Below are 26046 nucleotides of genomic sequence, written 5' to 3' on the forward strand. Positions count from 1 at the left end.
CATTGAGCTTTTTATTGCAAAACAAACACACATATAAATATATACAAATGTTTCAATTTAAATGTTGTATATGTTCGAGCTTTTTGTTCAGAAAAATACTTGAATAGTAAGTAAGCACCCCATATTTATGTGTGTCCTCTTTATTTTATCTTATAGTTTTGCTTGTTGTATCACTTTGCCACCCGTGGATTGTTCTATGTTTACTTAGGTCTTCAGCTAGAACTTGAAATTGATGTACTTCTTTATGTTTTGATCCTTTTCAGCAGTATTTCCTTATACAAAAAAAAAACTTGGATTAAATAATGAAAATTGTGATTTTATTTTTTTAACTATGAATACGACAAACTCTTATTTGATATATTAAATAAATATGTATTTTATTACTTATATACAATGAAATAAATAATGGGATGTATATTAAGAGAGCTTAAACAATATCAATCAAAGTGAACGTTGCTGAGTTTAAAGATTTTAAATTATTTTCTTACAATCAACGAATTTAAGTTATAGGTTAAATGATATTTCCCGTATGTTTGCTTATATTTTATAATATATTGTATGCATCGATAATTTTTTAAGTGCCTGCAGTTGGTTCTTGTCGAATTTCCGATTTAAGCTTTACAAACTCTTTAGCGACTTCATCGTTATTGCGCTGTGAGAGTATGCGTAAAATGGTCCAACCAGTCTCATCCATATGGATTCTTCTCTGTAACGGCAGCCAACTGGAAAGAGAACCCTTCTCCAGAATATCTTTAAGCGGTATAACTGCCACACCAACTAAGCGATCATCTCTGGCAAAGCAATAATCTTTGACGCAAATATGCAATTCGAAAAAATCAAGTTGTTCCTCAGTACCAATAGTAAAATTAAATGATTCGTTGTATTTTGGCGACCAGTTATTGGACTTAGATTTTGTTGCGAATTTGCGTTTTTTATCCTGTAAATTTGGACCGATTAAATTTATTTCAACAAAAGGTCGAAACATTCCGGATGGTATATTCCATTTGAGATCATTAGCGGCCACAACTTTTACGTTCACTTTGAATTCACCGGTACCTGGATGGGAATACAAATCAATTTGTACTGATATTTCTCCAACGCTCTCTTCTTCCGGGTCAGGATCTAGAATTTGACATGATATAAACGTTTTAATTAAAGTGTCTGTCATTTGTGTATAAAGGCTCAATGCATAGCGCAGACTTTGTAATTCAGGAGACTTTTCGAGGAATGTTTTCTTTAGACCGTTTCCACCTGCATGGAAATACTGTTTAATTGTGTCTAAGGCCACGTCAAGTACTGCGCATTGTTTCGGTGAGAGATTTTTTTCAACTTCTTTTGAAATATCCATGACTCCGCTCAAAGCACTTTTTACGTCTTGTTTCCCAGCCATATGCGATTTGAACAGGCGGCCCATATCTTCAATTTTGGCATTAGAAGCGAGGTTTTTGGCATTATCTGTCAGATGTTTAAACATCATTGTTTTGTCCGTCATTGGCGGCAAAACAATTGTTTTTTCCAAAGTTCGCATCACAATTTTCCATAATTCCTTTAAGAGTCGTTTCAAAACTGTTTTTTCGCAAGACTGGGCATAAAGTGTTAATGATCCATCTAAAAGATCCATTAGTGGGCGAAGAACTTCATCGGCCTCCACAGCAACTACATTGCTATTGATTTTATCGCCTGTAGAATTTCCTTTTACAGCGAGTAACAAATCTCCAAGTTCTCGTAATGACTGCGTAATGCGAGGCTCCAAACTAATAGCGAACTGTGACGCCAATTCATCGAGAGCGGAGTTAAGGTTTTGTTGCAACTCCTTAAGAATGTTGGCAGCATCTTCTTCTAACTTATCACCACCCATAGATTCAAACATTTTTTCCAATTGTACACGAAGCTGCTGAATATTATTCATGAGAATACATGCAACTCTTTCATCCTTTGTGTGTTCGGGAAATTCTTTTTTAACAATATCAGCATAAGCAATTAACACCTTCACGATAGTTTTAGCGAAGCGTCTCATGTAACGTTTCCATATTTCAGGATCAGGACACTCGAGCTTGCTAACAACATCGAAGCATTGTGTTAGTTGTGTGAAAACGTCTACTACCGAATTTGAAAAAAGAGAATGCTCGCTACTTCTTTGGAATCCGTCTTTTTTATCGCGATTGAAGGCACCGTGAAGATATTCAAGCGACACATCGTCATTTTCATTAAGCCATTGCATAACAAATGGTTCAAACCAAGCTGGGTATTCTGGTACTGCACCTTTATGTGGAGGAACTTCTTTAACGTAGTTGCTATACAACCACTTTACGCGAAAATGCAAATTCATATAGGCAGAAGATTTGCATAGTCTATGCTGTTCATGTTCCTCCAGTGCATATTTCATATCAACGGCAAACAAACTCCACATGGTGGCAGCAGACAGTTGTCCTATATTAAGTTCTTGCGGAAATTGATTCAGAACGGCGCCGTAGCTATTCTTATCTTCATCAATCACAGAGACTATCAAGGCGATTAGTTTGTGCCAAAAATCAACACTATCCAATTTTGGTCCATGGTCGTCAGATTCACGCTTCGCCTCGTTTGGATCCACCTGAAATTCCCTGTTGTATAATACGTAGCAGTTTTCGAAAAGAAATTGATAAGTGGATCTAAGACAAGCTTTAACGCAATCTTTAACGACTGTGCTAGCTCGTGGTGGACTTGAAAGTTCCTGCACCTTCATTCGGAAAAATGTAATACTTGTTAACAAGTCGACAGTAGATTTCAGATCCATTAGTTTTTCAGGGCTGGAAGCTGGGAAGTTATTACGATACATGGACAAGTCAATTCGTAAAGAGTTATGCAACTGATCGAGAAGTTTGACGAATTTCTCTTTTCCAAAATTGCTTGCTGCAAAGCGGTCACTAGCAGATACGGCGGATGAAGCAGTCGTATGAGCGTAATATGCATTTATATTCGCCAAAAGCGTACTCATAACTGCTGGCACACCAGGACATAAATATTTGGCTGACAGGCAATGAAAGTGCGTCATAGCTTGGTATATATTTTCTATGCCGTAACGCATAGCAAACTCGTCTACAATTTCCTCAGGTATCTCATCAAAATACAATTTCCAAGCATCGTCACCCTTTTGCTGTGGCAATTTTACCATGCCATTATTTTGCTCACAGAGATAGTGGAACAGATTTTCATGTAGGCATGTGTATTGCACGTGGTAAGGGGCAACTTTTTCTTCGCCTTTTATTTCAACTGATATGTGCAGACGAATAGCTCCGGAAACTGCGGATTTGTCAGTGCGCTTTTCTAAATTATACCACACGTCCATCTCACCTGATAATGTACGGACTTCAATAATTGTTTGACCTAAGAAATCATCGGACTCCCTGGTAAGTTTTTGTCTTAATTTTGATTTAAGATCATTGTCTTCATCCCAAACACGGACTTTTATTCGATCAGATGAATTGTGACACTCAAAGTGGAATTTTTCATTCCAAACTGGGTTTAGTTCTTGTGGCATTGTACGTGTGCGTTTTTTAACCTTACTGACTTGAACGGTCACGTAGGGATCACTGGTACCGCTTTTATCCTTCGCTATTAAGCCTTGAGCACATATCACTGTAATGGCTATTTTGGCGGACCATTTACTGGTACCATCTAATACGCTTTGTTTCATTGCTTTCATATGACCTGTATGACTCTTTTCCTCTATATTGAAGACAGCACGTATTAGTTCAAATATCTCGGGTTTCTCTTCTTCGCGTTGTTTCATTCGCTCTTTCATGGCAGTTATTATAGAATGTGCCTTGTCTTCTGCTCCGTGTTTCGAACTTTTCTCTGCGGCTCTTTGTAGACAATCGGCATTTAAGAGATCTTTACATTTCTCATGACACTTAACCCCACATTCAGTGCAACGAACGCCCTGTCGAGCTATTCCCCATAACAACCCTTCACATTCATAACAGTATGTAGGAGAAGTTGCTGTCCAAAGAACAAAATTATGAGGAGTTGTTGAAGAAATGGGGTAGATTAACGCCTGTAAAGCCTTCTTGTATACATGCATTTTCAATTCTTCATCGTTTAAAGTGGCTCTTGGAACAGCTGAGGTAAGGCCAGCATTACGTTTTATAGCGGCCATTGTTATTTCAGACACGAGTGGTATAGATTTTCGGCGTGGTCTTATATCTGGCATACTATCAATATTACTGTAGAAGGGATTATCTCCGGGGTGCCCATTGATTCTCATTCCCACCGAACCAGGACCACTTCCGTTGTTAAGCTGCATTATAATTTTGTTATAAGCCCAGTGCCAACGTTTAATAGCCGTTATTTCAGGCTTTCTCTTCGATATTTGCATATGACCACTTACTACTTCTTCTGTCTCACCGCGCATTAATTTCTTTTTTCCTGACATATTCTTTGTGGTAATTTGCATGTCGTTCATTGGGAACTCATCATCTTCGTCATTCATAACGACATTACTAGATTTTCGACTTAGTGACTTCGAAGGGGAACCAACTGTATCATGCAACCCTAGTGAAGATAACTCATCTTCTTCATCCTCCTCCAATATTATACTATCTTGTTTCTTCATATGTTGATGTGCATACTGCTGATTAGACATAGTTGTTTTTGGTTCCAATGTATCACTTATGTGTGGCGGAAGTGGATTTGTTGTCAGTTGTTGATTATTGACAGAACTTTTAGCACTATCGTTTGAGCTTTCTTCATAATTGCCACTGCCATCACTAGGACATAAATCGTCAATGTAGTTCTCAGTATTTTCGTTTGGCTGATGATATTCAGGTTCCTCTGGCACATGTGGTAAAGATTTTCTTTTAGTTGGAGCTATTTTATGTGATTCTTGGTTTTCCGAAATTTCCATTGATTTATATTCATCATCTGCCTCAAAATAATCATCTTGGTAATCATAACCTCCATTTGCGTGTTCATAATAAGCATTTGTAGACACATGTATTGTCGACGATTGTGCTGAGTGCTGGACATCCATATAGTAATCATCCTGTCCATTATCGATGTCGTAACTCGGCGTACGCTTTAACTGAAGAGATTTGCTGGTAATAACTTCTTCGCTGTCATCGTAAATCTCTGCAGGTTGTTTTATTAAAACTCCCGATTTACCATTGATGATGGGCAGTTTTTTGCCAGTGGATCCAGCTGTTGGCACAGTCGGCAATAGTTTAACTTGCTGATTAATTGGTTTCGGGGGCTGATTACCGTTTGCATATTGAATATTGTCGCCATCGCAAATATTCATTTCTTGTTGCGATGTAATTTCTTGTTGGGTGGTATAACCATTAACATAATTATTTTCATTGAGATTTGTTGCTGATGAAGATGAATATGTTGTTGTAGAAGATGAATATATTTGGCTTGGTTGTGATTGTTGCTTAATATCTCTCGAGTTTGATGATGTTACATTTACTTCTTGTGCAGTTGGAGCACCTGTTGACTGTAAATTCTTTTGGACCTTTGTACTAGCTATAGTTGCACCCTGGTTGAGCACTTGAGTTGCTGTCTGCATTGCTACTGCAGCTTTTCCAAAAAGAGAACCAAACATTCCGCCGCCTCCACCACTTGATTTGGTAGTTGTAGTAGTTGGAGCGGGTTTTGATACATGTGAAGTAATGCTTGTCAGAGATGGGAGAATTGAACTACTCGAACTTTTAACGCTGGCACTGGATGTCATACTGCTGGCTATATTCTCCGATTTAAGCGTCGATGAACTAGTAACGAATTTAGATTCGTTACCAAAACTTCCCGGTGCAGTAACATAATCGTACTCATTATATCCATTTCCTCCAGTACAATGAGTACTGTCCGCAAATGTTGAATATTCACTACTGTATGCATTGTCAACTGAATTCGTCATGTTTATCTCATCGTGAACGTAATCATAACTATTTGTCACCTGACAATATTCATTATCTTGACTGGTTATATGTGGTTCGTCATATGATGAAACTATATCCCTAGTAACAGGCGTATTCATAGTCGAAATGACATTAAATGCATTTGCTTCTTCCGTATAATTATTGTTTAAGATGAAGCCATTGGTAACGTTATTATTGTAGATTTCCTCATTACATGTGGTCTCGGTTATAAAGGATGCTGTATTGTAATTCTCTTTTGTAATAAGATGATCGTAAGAATCAACCTGTAAAGATTTGGAAGATATATCACTTTGCATAGTGATAGATGATGATACGGTATTGCTATTAGTAGATTGGGTTGATGTTGTAGGGGAGGCGGTCGATTTTGTTGCTGCTGCTAGTAAACTGCCAACATTAGGCACCAGTTTGGAAGCTAATCCAAAACCGAAGCCCTTCTTTGAAGAAGTAGGCTGCTGCGAATCGTTGTTACTGCCGGCATCTGCCGCCAGTACGTTATCTAAACCCCCCTTCAAGCTTTGTGATAGACCACCAAGCATACTGGAAGCTTTACTAACTGCCGAAGCAGTAGTAGCATTCGATGTTACAGAATTCAAAGTCGGCGGTTTATAATAGCCACTAAGAGCTGATTCACTGTTACCAATAGAACTCGTACTGTAAAGAGATTTTTTGGTATCTTCTGCGTCATTTGTTGATGTTAGACCAGCATTAGATGAAAATGAAGCCACTTGGGAGCTCTCTACATTAAAACAACTAGTGGTAGCCGTGGTGGAAACGATGATATTACTGTTGGTATTTGTGGTGGTTAGTCCCGCTTTGGATTCACTGATTGAGCTAGCAGTAGATGATGTATCCACTATCAATGATGTAAGATCGACATTAAAACTATTATAGAAACTGTCGTCAAAATCGACCTTTGGTAGCAACGTATCTGTAGAGTATGAAAAGGTAGATGATGTAGAATAGGCATCGTTGTGTTCCGATATTGTTACTGATGTTGCAGTTGTTAATGTTTCAGTTGCCGGAGGAACATCGTTCTCAATTTTTGTATATTCTGGAGACATTGCGGTCTCTATAAACATCGTCTTTTTATCCTCTGAATTTGCCAAGGTAAATGTGCTAAAATAATCCTCAACGTCGTTTTTATTAACTAAATCTTTCTCAGCAATATTTACATCGACAGTCGCAATGGTTTCGGTATCAGTTATTTTATATGTGTTGAAGTAATCATTTGTATCACTTAAGGACGACGTAAACAGAAAATCTGTTATATAAGCGGGTAATTCTTTTGTGTCCGTTATTGTTGAATCAAATGATATAGCTGGAGAGATTGTAGAAATTTTCAAGCTCTCCGTTTCCGCTTTAGTGGATATGGTTCCCGTATTGGGCAATGTGGTGATGGAGTGGGAGGATGTCGGAGGGAAAGTTGGTACATCGGCAGGTGTTTTAACTAAATCATCTTGATTCGACGAAGAGGTTTTCGTCTCTTCGTCATTGCTATCGGATTTCGCCAAAAAATTGGAACTTTTGAGTGGCGAATAAGTTATTGACAATGGCGAGTCCAAATATAGTGGCTTTGTATAGTCAGCTGTTGCGGTGACTGCAGTTGTGGTCAAACTATACTCCTTCGTCGAATTTAAATACTCTTCAAAATTGTCGCTGTAAAGCTTTAAATATGAAGGTGGCTCCCAAGGGCGTGCTTCTAATATGCTAGCAATATTGGTTTTTGTAGAATTAAAATAATCTGAAGATGGCAACGCATTACATTTAATGGATGATGATACAGTTGTCGTTGTAAGGCTTGACAATGTGGTGGACGAACACGTGTAAGAGGCATGGTCTACGACGCTACAACTAGGACTATCACCTTGAAATGCTTTGAAACTACTAGACCTAGCTGAACTGAATTTTGTTTGATCATCAACGTTTTTGCTACCATATCCATTTTTCACATGTTCTGTATCATTTACTACTGGAGTTGATGTTATATCCGGAAACATAATGGTTGATGATGGCAATGTGGAATATTCTACATGATCTTCTTTATGATATGAGCTAGGAACAGAATGAGAAATTTCTGCTGATTTACTGTTACCAGCGCTGCTAGTGTATATGAAATCGATCGGATCCACGTATTTGGGAGTGGATATTGTCAACGATTCAGTGAAAACCTCATCAAAAGTGGAATTCGATTTGTTTATATATTCCAACCCGTCTTCTGTTGATGAATATTTAGTGCGTGATGGCAAATCTATGGCTGATATTGTACTGACTGATGTATTTGATGTTAATGGCAATAAATTATCTGAATCAAATTTATATGATGTTTCGGGAAAGATGGAAGTCTCTGGCAACATTGCTGACGTTCTTTCAGGTAGATCCTTGCGAAGGTGATCCATGGACGGTGATGTGGGCACTAAAACTGAATCCTCTACAAAATCGTCAGATAGTCCCTCATCCACATGTTCGCTGTCATATGTTGGTCTTAATTCGTCTGCGAATTTATCGTAGTAGGTGCTGCCCATATCATTGTCATAAAAATTGTTATTTTGATTAAAGTTATTATCGTAATTACCCCTATAGTTGGTGTTAAACACAAGGCGCTTACTATTACTTTCAATATTATCGACTGAAGTGTTGTTTGTTGACAGCGCTATTTGGTCTGACGTTGAAATTTTGTTTAAGTATGAGGGTGATGAAACATCACTCTGGGTGAAAGGCAAATATGATGCTGATTTTGATCCATTTGAGCTACTAATCAATGAATTGTCTTTCTTTGAATCAAATATAGTTGGGGTGTTTGACAGTAGACTAATTGCTGGCGATTTCTGCATTATTGTGGGGGACTGAGGCAATTGTTTAATTTTACTCTTGCTTGATGATTGCGGTGTACTGGGCAATTTCTTTGGCAATTTTCCATAAGATGAGAAAGTTGGTTCAAATACTGATGTTCCTGTTGTCGATATGTCGCTTATATACTTTATATTGTCGGACGACACGATCGGGGATGATGAGGACAATAAAAGCGTTGTAGGAGCAGCTATGGGTAAAGAAGATAAGCCGTCTGCTATACTGGATTTTACGGTTGTATAGGAACGAGTTTTTATATCATTAATAGTATCAGGGTTACTATTGACGGTGTATCCACTATCGGAATACGAATACGAGACATCGAATGAGTTAGGATGCTCTGATGTTGGCAATACGTAATCTGCGGTACCTGCGTATGTTGCAGGCGCGGTTGATTTCGTTGAATGTTCAGATTTTTTCAAAAGATGTTGTGGAATACGTGTCTCGCCGCTAGCTATAACCGATGCAGTAGTCATCGCTAATATAATTGATTGCCGACGTTTTTGTAAATCCTGTAGTTTCTGTTCATATGCTAGTGTTGTCGCAGTTGATATTGAATCACTGTATGATGGTAATTTATTACTATCGGTATTGAACCCATAATCCCCATAGCTCATTGTCGACTGCATTTGCATCGCAGTATGTGGACGTGGTTCCATCATGTAGTGATCGTAGTACGTACTCGAATCGCAGTAATCCGTTGCTCTACTACTCGAACGACTTCGTGCAACATCACTTGTATAATACTTGTTATATGGCATGTTGAGTGTTGTTGTTGATAGCGTACCCATAGCGTCTTGAAGACTAGAGTGATTTTTATATAAAGACGTTGCTGCTGTCGCTGAGGTAGTCATAGGCGTCATGCAGGAATTTTCTTCAAAGTAGGGATGTATACTGGCATTGCTTTCCCTTGAGTGGCTATAGTTCATGTCGTACCACATTCTAAAGCTTGGTAAATATCCTTAGCTATGCAACAATCTTAGATGTTGATTTTTCCTACAATCTGTTGTATCTTCAACTTCTGATGCATTAAAAGCTGCTGCAGATACTAATAATTCGCTAAAATGTATGAAAATACACAATTAAAAAATAAATATAAATTTTAACTATAAAAAACTTAAATCACAATTTTGGTTAATTTTAATTTTTAAAAAGCATTCATATAATTGGTTTATGTTGTCCGACCTAGATTTCAAACTTACCAATTTATTACTTTATTTTCTGGCATATTCTTTCCAAAGGAATAAAATGGATAAGCATTTAATTTTCTAGTTCTTAAGGTTGAATGAAATTGAAAAAGAGAGTGTCTATAACATAAGAAATTTTGTTATGCGACTAAAACCAATTGGTAATAAATTAATTTGTGATGGTATATATAATGTTTGCAGAATATGAAAATGAGTATGTAATAATTAAGAACAATGAAAATAGTTTAAATTTCCAAAATCAAATATTTTAACCTGTGATGCATCATTTTTAAGCAGGGCAAAGCAAAGCTTACTCCCATGGGATATATGTGTGTTCACCAACACAATTGTTAAAAAATAGTTTTGAATTTTTATTCAAAATAGCTTTTTTTGGTGTTTTTAGTTTTTTTCGCGGAGTCGAAGATAAGCGTGTTATCGGATATTATTATGAATACAACAAGGTAAGTAATATTGAAGACATAAATATAAGTATCTAAATTTAAAAATTATTTTCGTAATTGTGAAAATTGGTACAGTCATTTATATTTTTTGATTATATTTTCCATCTAACAGAATTCATATACTAATATACTAATTTACATGATCAGAATGAGAATTAATTTCCATTAGAGTTTTAATATATTTATGGACCTAGATGACTAGAAATTTTATCATGCAACATGCGCATGTATGACTTTTGTTGAAATTAACGACATTTTGAATTTTTTACTGAAATTTTTGAAAATATCACCTTATATGTATATAATCTAATCTCTTCCTAAAAGAATTATCGTTGAATTATTTGTGCAAAGATATATAGAAGCAATTTTCCTCCAAAATATAATTTTAAGAGACGAATTCTGATTAAAAACTGACGTAAAATTAAACAACAACAACAACATCCCAGTTTCGGCCAGAGGCTGCCAATCCAGTATGTACATGTTTGTGTTTGTTTATTTTTCTGCATTGGGAGCAGCATATCCCGGAAAGCTTGCTCCGACCAATAAAAGGTCCGTGCCGGGATTGAGGAAAACACGGACTTCGGTTCTGCTCGGTTTGTCAGAACGTCATCCATCATAGATCTGTTTCGGTGCGATGTAATGGACGAAGAGAATGGGTGCACTTCAAGAACTGTTCCGGACTAAGGCGTTTGCGAGACTACAGCGAAAGGGATTATGTTGCAACGTGCTGCAGTAGCGTAGTCCCCAGCGAGTCCACTTCTTCGTCGTCCTCATCAGATTCGTCGTCGGAGTATGGAACTCCACCGCAGTCTCCAGAACAGCAACCAACACCGTATCGTATCTTTCTTGCAATTCAATTGCAACGGACTCCGAGGCAAAATTGATGAGATAGTGGATTTATGAATCGGAATGAAAATTGAAATGTTATAACGTACTAAGGAACGATCGCACCAGAAGTGGAGGTGGGGGATTAGCGTTCTTGTTCACCATTCTGTTCAGTACAGACCTATATCTGTTGAGCTAGTCTCTAGTGACCTTTACATGAAATGTATAGGGGTAGCAGTCAAGTGTGGAACTGCCGAGGTAGAGGCGCTTAATGCGTATACTCCGCCGATTAATAGTTGTGAACCGCGTAATTTGCCAGATATTAGCCCATTGTTAGTAGACAATAACCGTCTGGTACTAGGATATTTTAATGCCCACCATGAGTTGTGGCATTCCGTCCTAGGTAAAGACCAGAGGGGATCAGCGCTTGCAGAGCAGATTGACTGCTCCACATTCTGCACGGTTAACGAGGATACCCCACCCGAATAAGAGGAGAGTGTCACAGTACGCCAGACTTAACCATAGTTTCACCCGGTCTGATAAATTACGTGACTTGACAACCCGTTATTTCTCTTGGCTCAGACCATCTCCCGATAATCGTCTCCATAAGAAGGTCGCCCGATTTCATAACATCTGAACGCCGCACCTTCCCTAACCATGGGAAAGCTCACTGGACAGAGTTCAGAGAATTCACCAACCGCCGCTTCAGAGAACTGTCCAACCCTTCTGTTGTTCGGGTAGAAGAAAGGATTTTCAGAAACATCATCAAAGCTGCAGCCGCTTGCTATATACCTGCTAGTCGAATACCCGAGATAAGACCAAACTTCTCAGCAGAGGCACGGGATTAGCAAATGAGCGTGATGATCTCCGTCGTACCAACCCTACTGATATTAGAATCAATGATTTGACAGTGGAAGTCAACCGGTTGGTACAGGAGCATAAGAGGAAAAAGTGGAACCGATATGAGTAAGCTGTGAGTAAAATTTAAGTCGCTCTCGAACCCTGGAAAAAGGATGATAGGACCTTAGTCACTTTTAACCACGTAAGGGTGACTGATCCGAAGTGCTCTGAGTATTATAACCGACAAAGTGTCGAGCATGCCGAGAGCGACAGGGCGAAGCGGAGAGTACTACGTCGTATTAGATGTCTTTCCGCCGATTAGGAACCACCACAGTTTAAGATGGATGATGTTGCAAATGTCATCCAGAACGCTAAGCCATCCAAAGTATTGGGCCCAGACGAAATCTCAATGGTAATGCCGAAACAGCTGGATACGCCCGGAGTCGAGTACCTAACGAAAATTCTCACATAGTGCCCGAAGCCTGGAAAATGGGTAGGGTGGTCCCGCTACAGAATCCAGGCAAGGATGCCAGTAATGGCGAATCGTACAGGCCGATTTTGCTTTTGTCGCCTGTAGCTAAGACTCTTGAGGCTTTGCTTCTCCCCAGCATTAGAGGAAGCTATCCAGTTGCCAAATATCAGCACGGATTCCGTCCACACGCCATTTTCACACATCTGGCTGAACCAGAACAAGTCGTGTGACAGAACAGTGTTGGTAGACATATCAAAGGCATTTGGTCAATCATGCCATACTGTTTGAGGACGTGCAGAGAACCACCCTCCGGCCAAGTTTGAAACGTTGGATAATCAACTATACGTGTTGACGACAGTTGTACGTGGAATTCCGGAAAAAGAAGTACAAGGCCCGTAGAGTGAAACAAGGAGTTCCCCAAGGTGGGGGATATCTCCGGAACTGTTTAACCTATATCTTTCCGGAGTTCCTCGCCCTCCAGACGGCATAGAGATCGTAACGTATGCGGATGTTTGTACGATCATGGCGTCGGTCCCAGTGGTCATATGTGACCACATGCCGCATGCCACGAAATCAACGGCACACTCTTTACCATATGGTCTGCGGAGATGAGCTGAATGTGCAGGTTGAGGGGAATTTAATACCGTACCTGCTTGGGTGTTACCGTGAGAGTCATCCCAACCATCATATGATGGATACAACTCCCCCACCCAGGCGTGTCAGGAAGGACATACACGATCTAGAAAGGGAGGTCCAACGCTATAAGAGAGAACAAGAATTGACCAAGATGTTCGTGACGAATCTATGAATGTTACCCAACTTCAACATTGACAATTGAACAATTTCTTTTTTTGTGTATTAAAAATATAAATAAATAATACTAAAAATGTGTGTGTTTTAAATGGAAAATACAAAAGTTGGCGAATTGTAAAAATGATCAATTTTTACAACGCTAATATAATTGTTGGTAGATTTTAAGATATGGACCTGGCGTATTTGGCAATAGGGACGTACAAAACATTTTTCCATAGTGGGCAAGTTGAATGTTTGTGTATGCCACGTCGAATTTTGGTTAACGCTGTTCAAGCCCATGCAACCACAAAATAATTTTGAAATGTTCCGCCTGGCCTTGATTTAATACGATTTTTTATTATCACAACTTTTATACAGAATACCTGATCTTAATGTCCTGTTTATTTTGTGTAATTAATTTAATTTAACTTCATTTTTGATATTTTGAGTTTTGCTGTATTTGAATTGTTTCAGTTTTTGTCACACATATCAATGACAGAAATTCCCAAAGGCGTAACCCACAAAATTCGTTTCTGATAGAATCTAATACATGATGCTTACATACACATTCTTGCAAAATTTCAAGCTTTTATGACTTAAAATTGCGATCCTATTATAGAAATGCCACAAGACGTAACAGCATTCTGTAACAGGAAACACAAAAGACGTAACTTACAAAACTTGAAAGTTAAGCAAAATTACCCCATTAATCGCATGCATAAAGTCCAGACAATCTCTTCATAGCTATTTATTTTGTAATTGTAAATTAATTGCGACGGTATTGAAGTCGGATTATTTCATTTAATTTGTCGAAAACAGTCATGCTCAAAAGTACAGTTCGTCGACAGTTTATCGATCAAAAAGTTGATAAAATTTCTTTTATTGTTGAAGCTACTGTGAGTCAAGATGCGCTGCAGGTCTATTTCGTAAAATTTATCGATTAAAAAGTTGTTAAAATTTCTTTTGTTATTGAAGCAACTATGAGTCAAGTTGATAAAAAAGTTACAGAATTGGCCTGCAGGACAATAAAAGAAGATACATGTGATCTTAATGAGGAGTACAGACCTGAAATTACAACTCAAATATTGAAGGGGTCAGCGGAACCTAACCTGTGTCAACTAACTCCACTAGATATATATGTATTTGGATCGCTCCAGGGGTGGAGGTGGAGGATTAGCATTCCTATTGCACCGCTCTGTCCAGTACAGACCTATCTCGCCTGAGCTTGACTTTAGCGACCCATACATGGAATGTATGGGGTAGCGGTAAAGTGTGGAACCGCCGAGGTAGAGGTGCTCAACGTGTACATTCCGCCGTTAAATACCCGTCTGGTGCTAGGGGATTTCAATGTCCATCATGAATTATGGCATTCCGTCCTAGGTAATGACCAGAGAGGCATGGCGTTGGTTGAGCAAATTGATAGCTCCACGTTTTGTACAGTGAATGGGGACGCGCCCACCAGAGTAAGGGGAGACTGCCACAGTTCTCCGGACATATCCATCGGACTGCCACAGTTCTCCGGACATATGGCAATCAGTCATTTTTTTCAAATAAGCGAGATGAGCTTCGCCGTACTAACCCTAATGACCCCAGAGTCAGGGAACTTACTCTGGAGGTAAACAGGTTAGTAGGTGAGCATAAGCGGAAAAAGTGGTTAGAACATCTGAAGCATTGCAACATCAGTATCAGAACGAGTAAATTGTGGGCAACGGTTAAGTCGCTCTCGAACCCTGGGAAAAAGGACATCTGTCTCATTTAACGGCGTAGAAGTGACAGATCCGAAGACTGTCATGGACTTCCAACAAGAACGAGAAAAAAAAACTCGAAGTCCCGACTCCTAAAGCCGACTGTCAAGAGTATGAATCTGATTAAAATATTTCGGAAAATCAATAAAATCGTTAATTCAGTAGTAACATAATGACATCTGTTCTATTAAATGATGTTAAAATTGTAAAAACAATTGGTAGAGTATGCCTATAGGGGAAGCCAGATGAAAAATATGTATAGTGTCACACTTAGAAAACGATATCTTAGGAAAGGAAACCCTTGGGAAGAAAATTACTGTAACAATTTTGGTTGCAATTTTAGGATCTACCACTTTTTTGGAACATTTTCATAAAACTTACCGTTTTGAGAAAAACCCGAAAAACTGAAAATTGAGACTTAGTATAAGTGTCTTGTAGACATGGCATTTATCGGGGACTTTTGACATGTTGTTTATAGTGGTATATCCCTTGTAATTTCATGCACACATGAAATTCGACCATTTCTTAATTTTTAATAAAGAAAAGTGAGTGAAGATGATGTCTGAAGACCTAAATCATGATTTAAATAAACCAACCAAGAGCAACAAAAGATATGAAATCAAAATAAAACGCATTTATGGAAACTATATGATAAACGAACAAAAACATTTATTCGGAGGCGATGGCAGACAAATGAAGTCTTGACTTAAATATAACATTCGACATAAGACGTTTGAAATATCGTACAAAACAAAAAAAATAATAATATGTAACGGTTTTTGCATGGTAGAACTAAGAAGGTAAAGTCAAGTAATCATATGTTTACAATTTTTTCAAATTTATACATTTGACAACAGCTCATTGTCAAAATTTATATTCATAAATCCATTGTATACACACAAAATCAGAGATGGAAACTGTTTTTTATGCATTGATATTTGACAAGGTAAATTACAGAAAATGCAGAGCTGGGAATGCTAATTTGAAATGAGGTTACCTTTAATTCATTGTACCATGGGTTTTTGCTTCCCTTGTAAAGAAATGGTTCTGTGGGTTACGTTTTTTGGGATTTCTAAAGTGTGAGAATGTGTAATCTATATATTTATAAGTCTAGGCTGCTACTGGCCTCTCTTAATATTAATTTAAATTACATAATGAAAAATTGTTTGTCGGTCTCCATCATCCCGTATTTACACATTCATGCCGCATATGTAAAATTGATAGCCAGTTCATCTGGATATAAAATGTAAATATGATAGCGTCAAAATGGACAGACAAATAGTATTCAAATTGCAAAACGCAATTTAGTAGAAAACTGGATTTTTTATGTATTTATTTCATTTTATGCAACGAGGACCGATAATAAAAATATAAATCGCATATAATAGTCTGGACATAAAAGTTTTTACTACGATAACCGAGTTTCCCTTTATGATATCGAAGAAAACTGCAAAAGTAGTAGATTATTGCAGATACTGGAACAGAGCATAAGACGGCTTAAGGTGAGTTTGGGGCTATGCTCGGATTGACCTGAATTTTTTAACGCGTGTAGATTTTTTATCCTGATTACGGCAAAGTAATTTTTCTGTGGGGGAAATATCCGGTTATTCGACCCGGAAGTTCGGATACAAAATCCTTGTACAAAATGAGTATCATTTGAATGCTTGAAACAAGTGGTCATTGAGAGGATGGTTTTAATCGGTTGGAAGTAATACAGTTTTGTAGAAGCGTATTGTATTCGAACTTTCGGGTCAAATAACCGCCACGAAAAAATTACTTTTACTTAATCAGCATTTGGCATTTCAAAAAATGCTAAACTTAAAAGCTCATATATATATATATATATATATATATATATATATATATATATATATATATATATATATATATATATATATATATATATATATATATATATATATATATATATATATATATATATATATATATATATATATATATATATATATATATATATATATATATATATATATATATATATAAATCTAAAATAGGAAATTACGAATTCATGAAATATTACTTCTAATATTACAACATTGAGATTAAGAATTTCTTCTCAACAAAAATGTAATTATATGAAAATATACTTCATTATTTTAAGTGCGGATTCTCCAAAAATTGCACAATATGTGATGTAATTTATACCTTGTAATTGGTTCAAACACGATCAATTATTATCATCTAGCCCATATCTGCATTGTTTTTTCGATCTTTGTTAATACTAAAAGATCCAACAAAGGAAGGAAAATAAGAATCAGACCTGAAATTACAACTCAAATATTGAAGGGGTCAGCGGAACCTAACCTGTGTCAACTAACTCCACTAGATATATATGTATTTGGATCGCTCCAGGGGTGGAGGTGGAGGATTAGCATTCCTATTGCACCACTCTGTCCAGTGCAGACCTATCTCTGAGCTTGATTCTAGCGACCCATACATGGAATGTATGGGGTAGCGGTAAAGTGTGGAACCGCCGAGGTAGAGGTGCTCAACGTGTACATTCCGCCGTTAAATACCCGTCTGGTGCTAGGGGATTTCAATGTCCATCATGAATTATGGCATTCCGTCCTAGGTAATGACCAGAGAGGCATGGCGCTGGTTGAGCAAATTGATAGCTCCACGTTTTGTACAGTGAATGGGGACGCGCCCACCAGAGTAAGGGGAGACTGCCACAGTTCTCCGGACATATCCATCGGACTGCCACAGTTCTCCGGACATATCCATCGGACTGCCACAGTTCTCCGGACATATGGCAATCAGTCATTTTTTTCAAATGAGCGAGATGAGCTTCGGCGTACTAACCCTAATGACCCCAGAGTCAGGGAACTTACTCTGGAGGTAAACAGGTTAGTAGGTGAGCATAAGCGGAAAAAGTGGTTAGAACATCTGAAGCATTGCAACATCAGTATCAGAACGAGTAAATTGTGGGCAACGGTTAAGTCGCTCTCGAACCCTGGGAAAAAGGACATCTGTCTCATTTAACGGCGTAGAAGTGACAGATCCGAAGAGGTGCGCGTGTTATTTTAACCGGCAGTTTGTAGAGCACGCCGAGAGTGACACGGCGAAGAGAAGGATCCTACGCCGTGTACGATCCCTTCCAGCCGAGGAGGTACCACCACAATTCACGTTGCACATGTCATCAGAAGTGCAAAGTCATCCAAAGCGCTTGGTCCTGACGAAATCTCAATGGTGGTCTTGAAGCAACTGGATGAACCAGGAGTTGAGTATCTTACAAAGCTCCTCAATCTGTCGTTAGTCACCCTGGTAGTTTCCGATGCCTGGAAAATGGGCAGGGTGGTCCCGCTACTGAAGCCAGGCAAGGATGCCCGCAAAAGTGATTCATACAGGCCGATATCACTTTTATCACCAGTAGCAAAGACGCTTGAGGCTTTACTCCTCCCCAGCATAAGAGAGTGTTTCCCAGTAGCCGATCACCAACACGGATTCCGAAAATTGCACAGCACAACAACAGCTTTACACGTCATTTCCACACATGTCAGCAGAGGTCTCAACCAGAACAGGCCGTGCGATAGAACAGTTATGGTGGCACTTAATTTATCAAAAGCCTTTGATACAGTCAATCATGCCACACTGCTCGAGGACATTGAGCGCACCTCAGAAACAGATTTAAACAGCATCTCGAGCATCCGTAGAGTTAAACAGGGAGTTCCTCAAGGTGGGGTGATATCTCCGGAATTCTTTAACCTCTACCTTTCTGACATTCCATGCCCTCCAGACGAAATAGAGATTATAACGTACGCAGATGATTGTACGCTCGTGGCGCCCGGACCCATTATTGATGACATTTGCGATCGGTAAAACGCTTACCTTGTTGATCTTACTGCATTTTTCACTACGAGGAATATGAAGATATCCGCCACTAAGTCGACGGAGATGGCTATCCTTGAATGTGCAGGCCGATGGTGCTATAATTCCGACCACCAACTACCCCAAGGTATTAGGAGTCAAATTCGATAGCCTCTTTAAGTCGTCCGCCCATACCACAGCTATCTGCGACAAGATTAGAAGTAGGAACAATGTCCTCAAGTCTCTGGCCGGCAGTACTTGGGGAGCTGATAAGGGAACCTTGTTGACCTCTTACAACGCAATAGGCCGGTCTCTGGTAAACTATGCGGCTCCGGTGTGGTCCGTAAACGTCAGTGCTACGCAGTGGAAAAATGTTCAGTCCTGCGAGAATACCGCCCTTAGAACCGCAACAGGGTGCCTTCTTATGACACCTGTCGAAAAATGCTGTCAATGGAATACCTGCTTGGGTGTTATAGACAAAGCCATCCGAATCACCATCTTGTGGATAGGCAACCTTCGCCCATGCACGTTAGGAAAGACCTTCATGAACTAGAGAGAGAAGTACAGAGGTATAAGAAAGAGCCTCTAGATCAACAGGCCTATCAAGCGGGACTGAATAGTATTCACTCTAATGCGGTCTTAGAGTACAGGTTGCATCCTTTTTGAGACTGGACTTAGACGCAGAACGTGATTGAATGGAGTCAGAAAAATGGAAACCGAACGAACACAGATGTATGAGCTGCTACAAAAACAACAACATATATATGTTTAAAGAGAAACGTGTAAAACGTTAAATTAGTAAGTTTCAATTGAAAACAATAACTGTTTGACTGTGGATGGAAGGCCATTAAAAGAAGAAGAATAAGCAGTTCGTAAGACATGCATGAGTGACCAATAAGGGGTGTTGCACCCTAATAATGCTGATCAAAGAACATATTTATTCACACATACATGTTTTTACTTGCGATTGGTTTCATACTTTCATACAATAATTGCTAGTTTTAATGATAATCAAAATGTGCCAAAAATACAAATTCTTGGTAGATTACAAGAATTGTAAGCATACAAAAATTACACATTAGAGTACATATATCATTCCTTTAATAGTTATTAAACGTTTTTGGTGACACGACGTCATCCTGACAAGGATTTGATGCAAGGTAGTGAGTATCTACCCCATCAGGTGTCAAGAAATTGGAACTCTGATCTGATAAAATAAGGAACTTAGATCTTTTACAAAGGCGTGGAGGAAAGAAGTATTGGAAAGTTCATGTCAACGCAATTTCAAGACGTAGCGTAACGAGGGCTCAAACGAACCAAACAAAAAACTATGTACCTTACGTCAAGAAGGACGCGGCAACCTACAAAGCAAACCGAGACATCGGATGACAGTAAATAATCAGAAGCACAAGGTGGAACTTACGGCAATAACCGTGAAAAAGGCTCCGCTGAATAGTAAGACGGTGGTACTCGAATATTGACCGCTACATACCACATAAATGGCATTCCAACCAACCAGCAGTATGTCTGTTTTAGTGAGACGTCATAGGACCCCAACGCAATCGATTCAAACGTTAATAGGGGCAGTTCAAGCCAAGCTACGTCCTGTCACTAACTTCAACATGTTCGAGGAATTGAATTCAACGATCTTCTGAAGGGTCGAATTAGAATCGTTCAAGGTTTTCAGAAGAGTAACACAACCACGACGATTCAAAGATGATTACTCTCTATATTATTGCAAGCAACTATTGGCAATGTGTGCCTGAATGTTTTATAGCATGACCTTCAGTGACGTAGAATGCGAAAGCATACAAAGACATAGTAAACAGCTGTCCGCCGTTCTCGAGAAGACCACAACCCTAAGACTTAGCCAGGAGAGTGTACCATCTGGTTTTGGGAATGATTCACTTCTCTCTGATGAGGAGCTCGACTTCACCTCATCTGAGAGAGACGAGGAATATGAAAATATCCGCCACTAAATCGACGGCCACACTATTTACCACATGGACTGTGGAGATGAGAACACAGCTGAATGTGCAGGTCGAGGGGCATATAATTCCGACCACCAACTACCCCAAAATTCTTGGGGTCACATTCGATAGCATGTTCAAGTCTTCCGCGCAAGCCACAGCTATTTGCGATAAAATGAAAAGTAGGAACAAGGTCCTCAAGGCGTTAGCCGGCAGCACTTGGGGTGCGGATAAGGAAACCTTGTTGACCTCTTATAAAGCGATAGGTCGGTCTGTGGTTAGCTATGCGGCTCCAGTGTGGTCGGCGAATACAAGTGCAACGCAGTGGAAATGTATTCAGACCTGCCAGAATGCCGCCCTGAGAACTGCAACAGGGTGCCTCCTCATGACGCCTGTGGACCACTTACATGAGGAGACGAAGGTTCTTCCCTTACGTCAGCATAATCATATGCTTTCGTTGCAGTACCTGCTTGGGTGTTATCGCGGGAGTCACCCTAACCACCATATGGTGGATAGAACTCCCCCACCCAGGCGTGTCAGGAAGGACCTGCACGATCTAGAGAGAGAGGTCCAGCGATATAAGAGAGAGCCTCTAGATCATGAAGCCTATCAAGCAGGTCTGAATAGCATTCATACTGATGCAGTCGCAGAGGTAGTCAATAATTACAGTATGAATGCCATACTCGGAGTCCACCCCCCATCCATTGCAGCTGAAGAACGTCGGCTGCCTAGGCAAACCAGGGTAGTTTTGGCCCAACTACGTTCAGGATGGTGCAGCCGTCTCAATTCGTATTGGGCACGAATTGATGACGATGTGCGGAACGCCTGCCCAGCGTGCGATACAGGCCCGCACAACACGCTGCATTTGTTTAATTGTCCTGCCAAGCCTACCCAACTCCGTCCAGAGGATCTATGGCTACAGCCCATAAAGGTAGCAGAATTCCTAAACCTGGACATTGAGGAAGAACCAGATTAGTCGAAAAAAAAACAACAGAACGCGTAAAACTGCTACAACAACAACAAAGGAGTGAAGGTCATCTGCTGCGAAAACGAGGAGTTCAAAAAACTTCCTCGTGGCCGCAGTAGCTGGCTTTCAAGGGCTTTGGGACGGAAGTGCACTTTCCGCTGTATCCCTTAAGGAAATTCGCTGTAGGAAAATATTGACAGCATGGGTTCCACCACCTTCAGTGGATCTGACACGCGTGCTGACAATATTGGGCAAACAAAATCCCAACCTTAGTACGGACAGCTGGCGTTTAGTCGGCTCAAGCACGGAAGGAGGAGGCCTGGTCGTCAAGGTATCCATCGATATAGCTGACCGGGATTACCTTCAGGCACGTGGGAGAAGCTGCACTTTGGTACAGGATGATTTTGGTTCCGTCTAACGCCGTCGTCGCAGTAGGAGGAGGGAAGCCGCAGTTGCTCAACGTTGTGCAGATTAATCTGCACCGCTGCAAGGCAGACGCGGCTGAGCTTCTCTTGTCCCTCACCAGGTTTGAAGCAGACAAAACATGTATTGTCGCTAAAAATAACTTAAAGTTAGAACTGCATGGAAGCTTAGATCTACTGTTAATCTCCCAATTTGATAACAAAAATCCTGATTGGGAGTTATGAAAGAGCTTGTCCGCTTACCTTACCCGGCAAAAGGTGCCAACCTGTCTGGTGGTCAAAAGGCCTAGCCCAGCTCAGGAAGACGAGCAGACGCTTTTATAATGGGACCAGACCAAACTGGGTACGGACTGGGAGGCTTATAAATCAGCCATCAACAGATACAACAGTGAGATCAAAAAGACCAAACGAAGGTCTTGGGTTTGCTTTACTGAGTCCATAGAAGATGTCAACGCAGCCTCCAGATTCCGTAGAGTACTTTCAAAGGATCCCAAATCCATTGAATACATAAAACCGAATGACGGAAGCTGGACTGACTCTGGTCTTCCGATGCGGCAAATGACCAATTGTTAGATCGGTCTCGTCAGCATAGTGGGGCGGAGAATGTAAATCTGTCTGAGAGGATTGTAATCGCTCCCAAGATTTTGTGGGCTATAAACTCATTCAAACCTTTCAAGTCACCGGGACCGGATGGCATCATTCCCGCCATGATACAGCATGCATCGACGGTAATATTATCATTCCTGCAAGTGATTTTTTAGGCTTGTCTGCGTCACTATCACATTCCATCACTGTGGAGGGAAGTTACAGTCACTTATATACCATCAAGCATCGGGGAGTGTTCTGTTAGGAAAACGGTCACTAGAGACACCCCGCAAGGAGGGGTTCTGTCACCACTACTCTGGCTTTTGGTAATAAATGAAATTCTAATCGAACTGGAAAACGGCGGGACAAAGGTCGTGGCTTATTGCTGATTGCTGAGAAATTCCCGCAATCTGTTTCAGATCTTGTGCAGGGAGCTCTAGTTAAACTCTCCAGATGGGCACGCTGCAATGGACTTGGCGTGAACCCATTAAAAACTGAGCTCGTACTCTTCACTAGGAAGCGAAAAAACCCCAGACTTTTCGCTACCAATACTTGATGGTGTTATGCTAAGCCTTTCTTCGGAAGCCAAATACCTCGGTACCATCCTAGACCAGAAACTAAGCTGGAAGAGGAACATCGAGGAGCGAGCGAGGAAGGGATTAATTGCACTTTATTCCTGCAAAAATCTCATAGGAAAATCTAGGGTCTCAAGCCTCACATAATGAAATGGTTATATGAGTCTGTCGTCCGACCAATTCTAACCTAAAGTAAAAGCATTGATAAAGTCCAAAGAGTTGTATCGCTACCAATTACAGGCGTTTTAGGAGCACACCCCAATCCGCACTAGACATCTTTGCTGTCAGGAAGGACATAGAGCTACTAGAAAATAGAATCAATGAACTGCACGGACTATAAATGTCGATAGTCAAGCGGCCCTGAAGGCTCGAAATTTTAAAATCAAATCTATGGCAGTTCTGGAATACAGGAATGCTCTGGAAAAGGTTAAATCGTTTGCCAAATTCTGTTGAACTCCCTGGACACTACAACATGTCTGGCAATGAAATGGCCAGACGCAGATCTGAGTCAGTAGATCTAGAGATTGAGAGTTCAGTGAAGCCAACCTTATGTCACTCCTTCCAAGTACTGCATAAGCATTATCCTGGGAAATTTCAATAGAACTGGCTAATTGGAAGGAGATTTAATGTCTCCAAAAAGATTTGGCCGGTGAACTCCGAAAGGAGATCAAGGTCACTTATATCCATGACGAAGTTCTCATTATTATTATTATAATAATTTTTGTTATTTATTTAGTTTTTTTTTTAGATTAACGTTGTTATAGGCTGTTTTTATACTGTTGTATGTTAATATAAAATTTTGGCCATGTTGGCTTATTTATATTGAATTGTATGAAAACAAATGAAATGAAGCTAAACTTGAAACTTGTGGTGGACCGAATTACAGGACACTGCAACATAAAGACCATGACATCCAAATGGGGGGTGACGACACTGAATACTGCAGGCTTTGTCAGAACGAGGAAGAAACTGAGACGGTGGAGCACTTACTCTGTCACTGCCCAACTATTATTGGAGTGAGACAGAGGCTACTGGGTAAGCAAATTCTGCCAGACTTGTCCTCTCTATCCGACATCGAGCCAGTAGTCATTCTTCAGTAAGCCAGAAGACTATAATGGCTAAGGACGACACGTTGATATACCGTGGGTACAAACCTACTAACTTCTCTACTCTTTATTCAGATTCGCACTTCTTCACTATTCGCTATTCATTTCCTTTTCTTCTCTCTATTCTATTCTCCTATCTTCTTATTTAGAATGAACACAATGGACCAAAAGGTCTCCGAGTGGAATGGTTCTTTATACAACCGCGCATCCTTTAACCTAACCTAACCTATGACCTTCGGTGTACAAACAAACACTATACACTTTTGTATTTTTCCAAGCAATTCTGAATTCGGGGTCACAGATTAATCTAGTATCGAACCAGCAGGATCGACGCACTAATGGGAGAAGTTTTACTTCAATCTGATTCTATCACAATAAATTCGGATGTTCAAAGAGCTTCATATATTGAAGAACTCGAAACTCCGTGCAGAATCAGAACTGTAAAAAATGCAATTTTTGGGAAGATGAACGTGCTCTGGAAGAGTTCTTAAAGAAGACGAAGCTAGTGAAGACCAGAGGTTGACACTAGCAGAGGAAAGGTGTGAAACTCACTTAAGCCAAAGTGCAACCGATTTTGTTTTAAAGATCTTTATTCAGTAGCTATGGAAGGATAAAATTGGCTGCTACGAAGAAGAAGCTTCAGAATAGGTATATGGAGCAGTGTCTGCGGGCTATGTTGTTGGTAAGATACATAGACTACATTGTACTGCATTATTTCGGAACCATCAACACTGATATAAAACATATCTAAGGCAGGCCGCTTAACACTCAATGGCGTCATGTGAAGACAAAAAATAATCTTGCCGTTTATATATCCAGAAGCATAAAATCAGATCTGCTGTCAGGTGTATGTTGTGGTTTAATGGGGCCTCATTTCTGCATGAAAAGGAATCTCTCTGGCCAGAACATTTCTGAAAGATGGAGAAAATCAAACCGATCGCGGATTTAACAGGTTGCAGGATATCATCTATGGAATCAACCACAATATTTTATGTGATTACAACGAATTGTCGCCTATATCCTGAAATTTGCCGATAGCATAAAAGGACCAATCATGAAGGCTCGATAGAAGTTAACCCCCATACGTCACAGAACATAATATGTTGTTACCATACAACGGCTTGTTTTTTTTTTTTTTTTTTTTTTTTTGAAAACCTGCTACAGAATCTAATTTATCAGCTAGTTTGTCAAGTAATAAAACGTGTATGTTAATTGTTTAAAAATAAAATTATTTTAGATTTAATAACTTCTAAACTCATACCAAAATCTATCATAGTAAAATCTAACATAGTGTACTGTACCGGTACAGTATCACTAAAAAAAATTTTTAGCGGTAGTGTTCCGCTACCACCAAAAAATATTTTAGTGATACTGTACCGGAACACAACGATGATCGTAGTGTACCGCAGTCGGAGCACTAAAAATCGTAGTGTACCGCAGTCGGAACACTAAAAAATCGTAGTGTACCGGAGTCGGAGCACTAAAAAAACGTAGTGTTTCGCAATCGGA

The 26046-nt window shown here is 39.6% G+C and overlaps 1 protein-coding gene across 1 annotated transcript in view; it reads right to left on the minus strand.

The window, feature by feature from the left end:
* Positions 1–295: 295 nt before the first annotated feature.
* The window catches only part of LOC101887559 (uncharacterized), a 35734-nt gene continuing 9983 nt past the window's right edge, over positions 296–26046 (minus strand). Inside the window, exon 3 of the mRNA XM_005179199.4 lies at positions 296–9821. Within this exon, the coding sequence (XP_005179256.2) occupies positions 575–9703 (9129 nt within the window). The 5' untranslated portion in view covers positions 9704–9821 and the 3' untranslated portion in view covers positions 296–574. The remainder of the gene's footprint in view (positions 9822–26046) is intronic.

The sequence above is a fragment of the Musca domestica genome, unplaced genomic scaffold (assembly GCF_030504385.1).
Source record: "Musca domestica strain aabys unplaced genomic scaffold, Musca_domestica.polishedcontigs.V.1.1 11, whole genome shotgun sequence".
Classification (NCBI taxonomy): Eukaryota; Metazoa; Arthropoda; class Insecta; order Diptera; family Muscidae; genus Musca; species Musca domestica.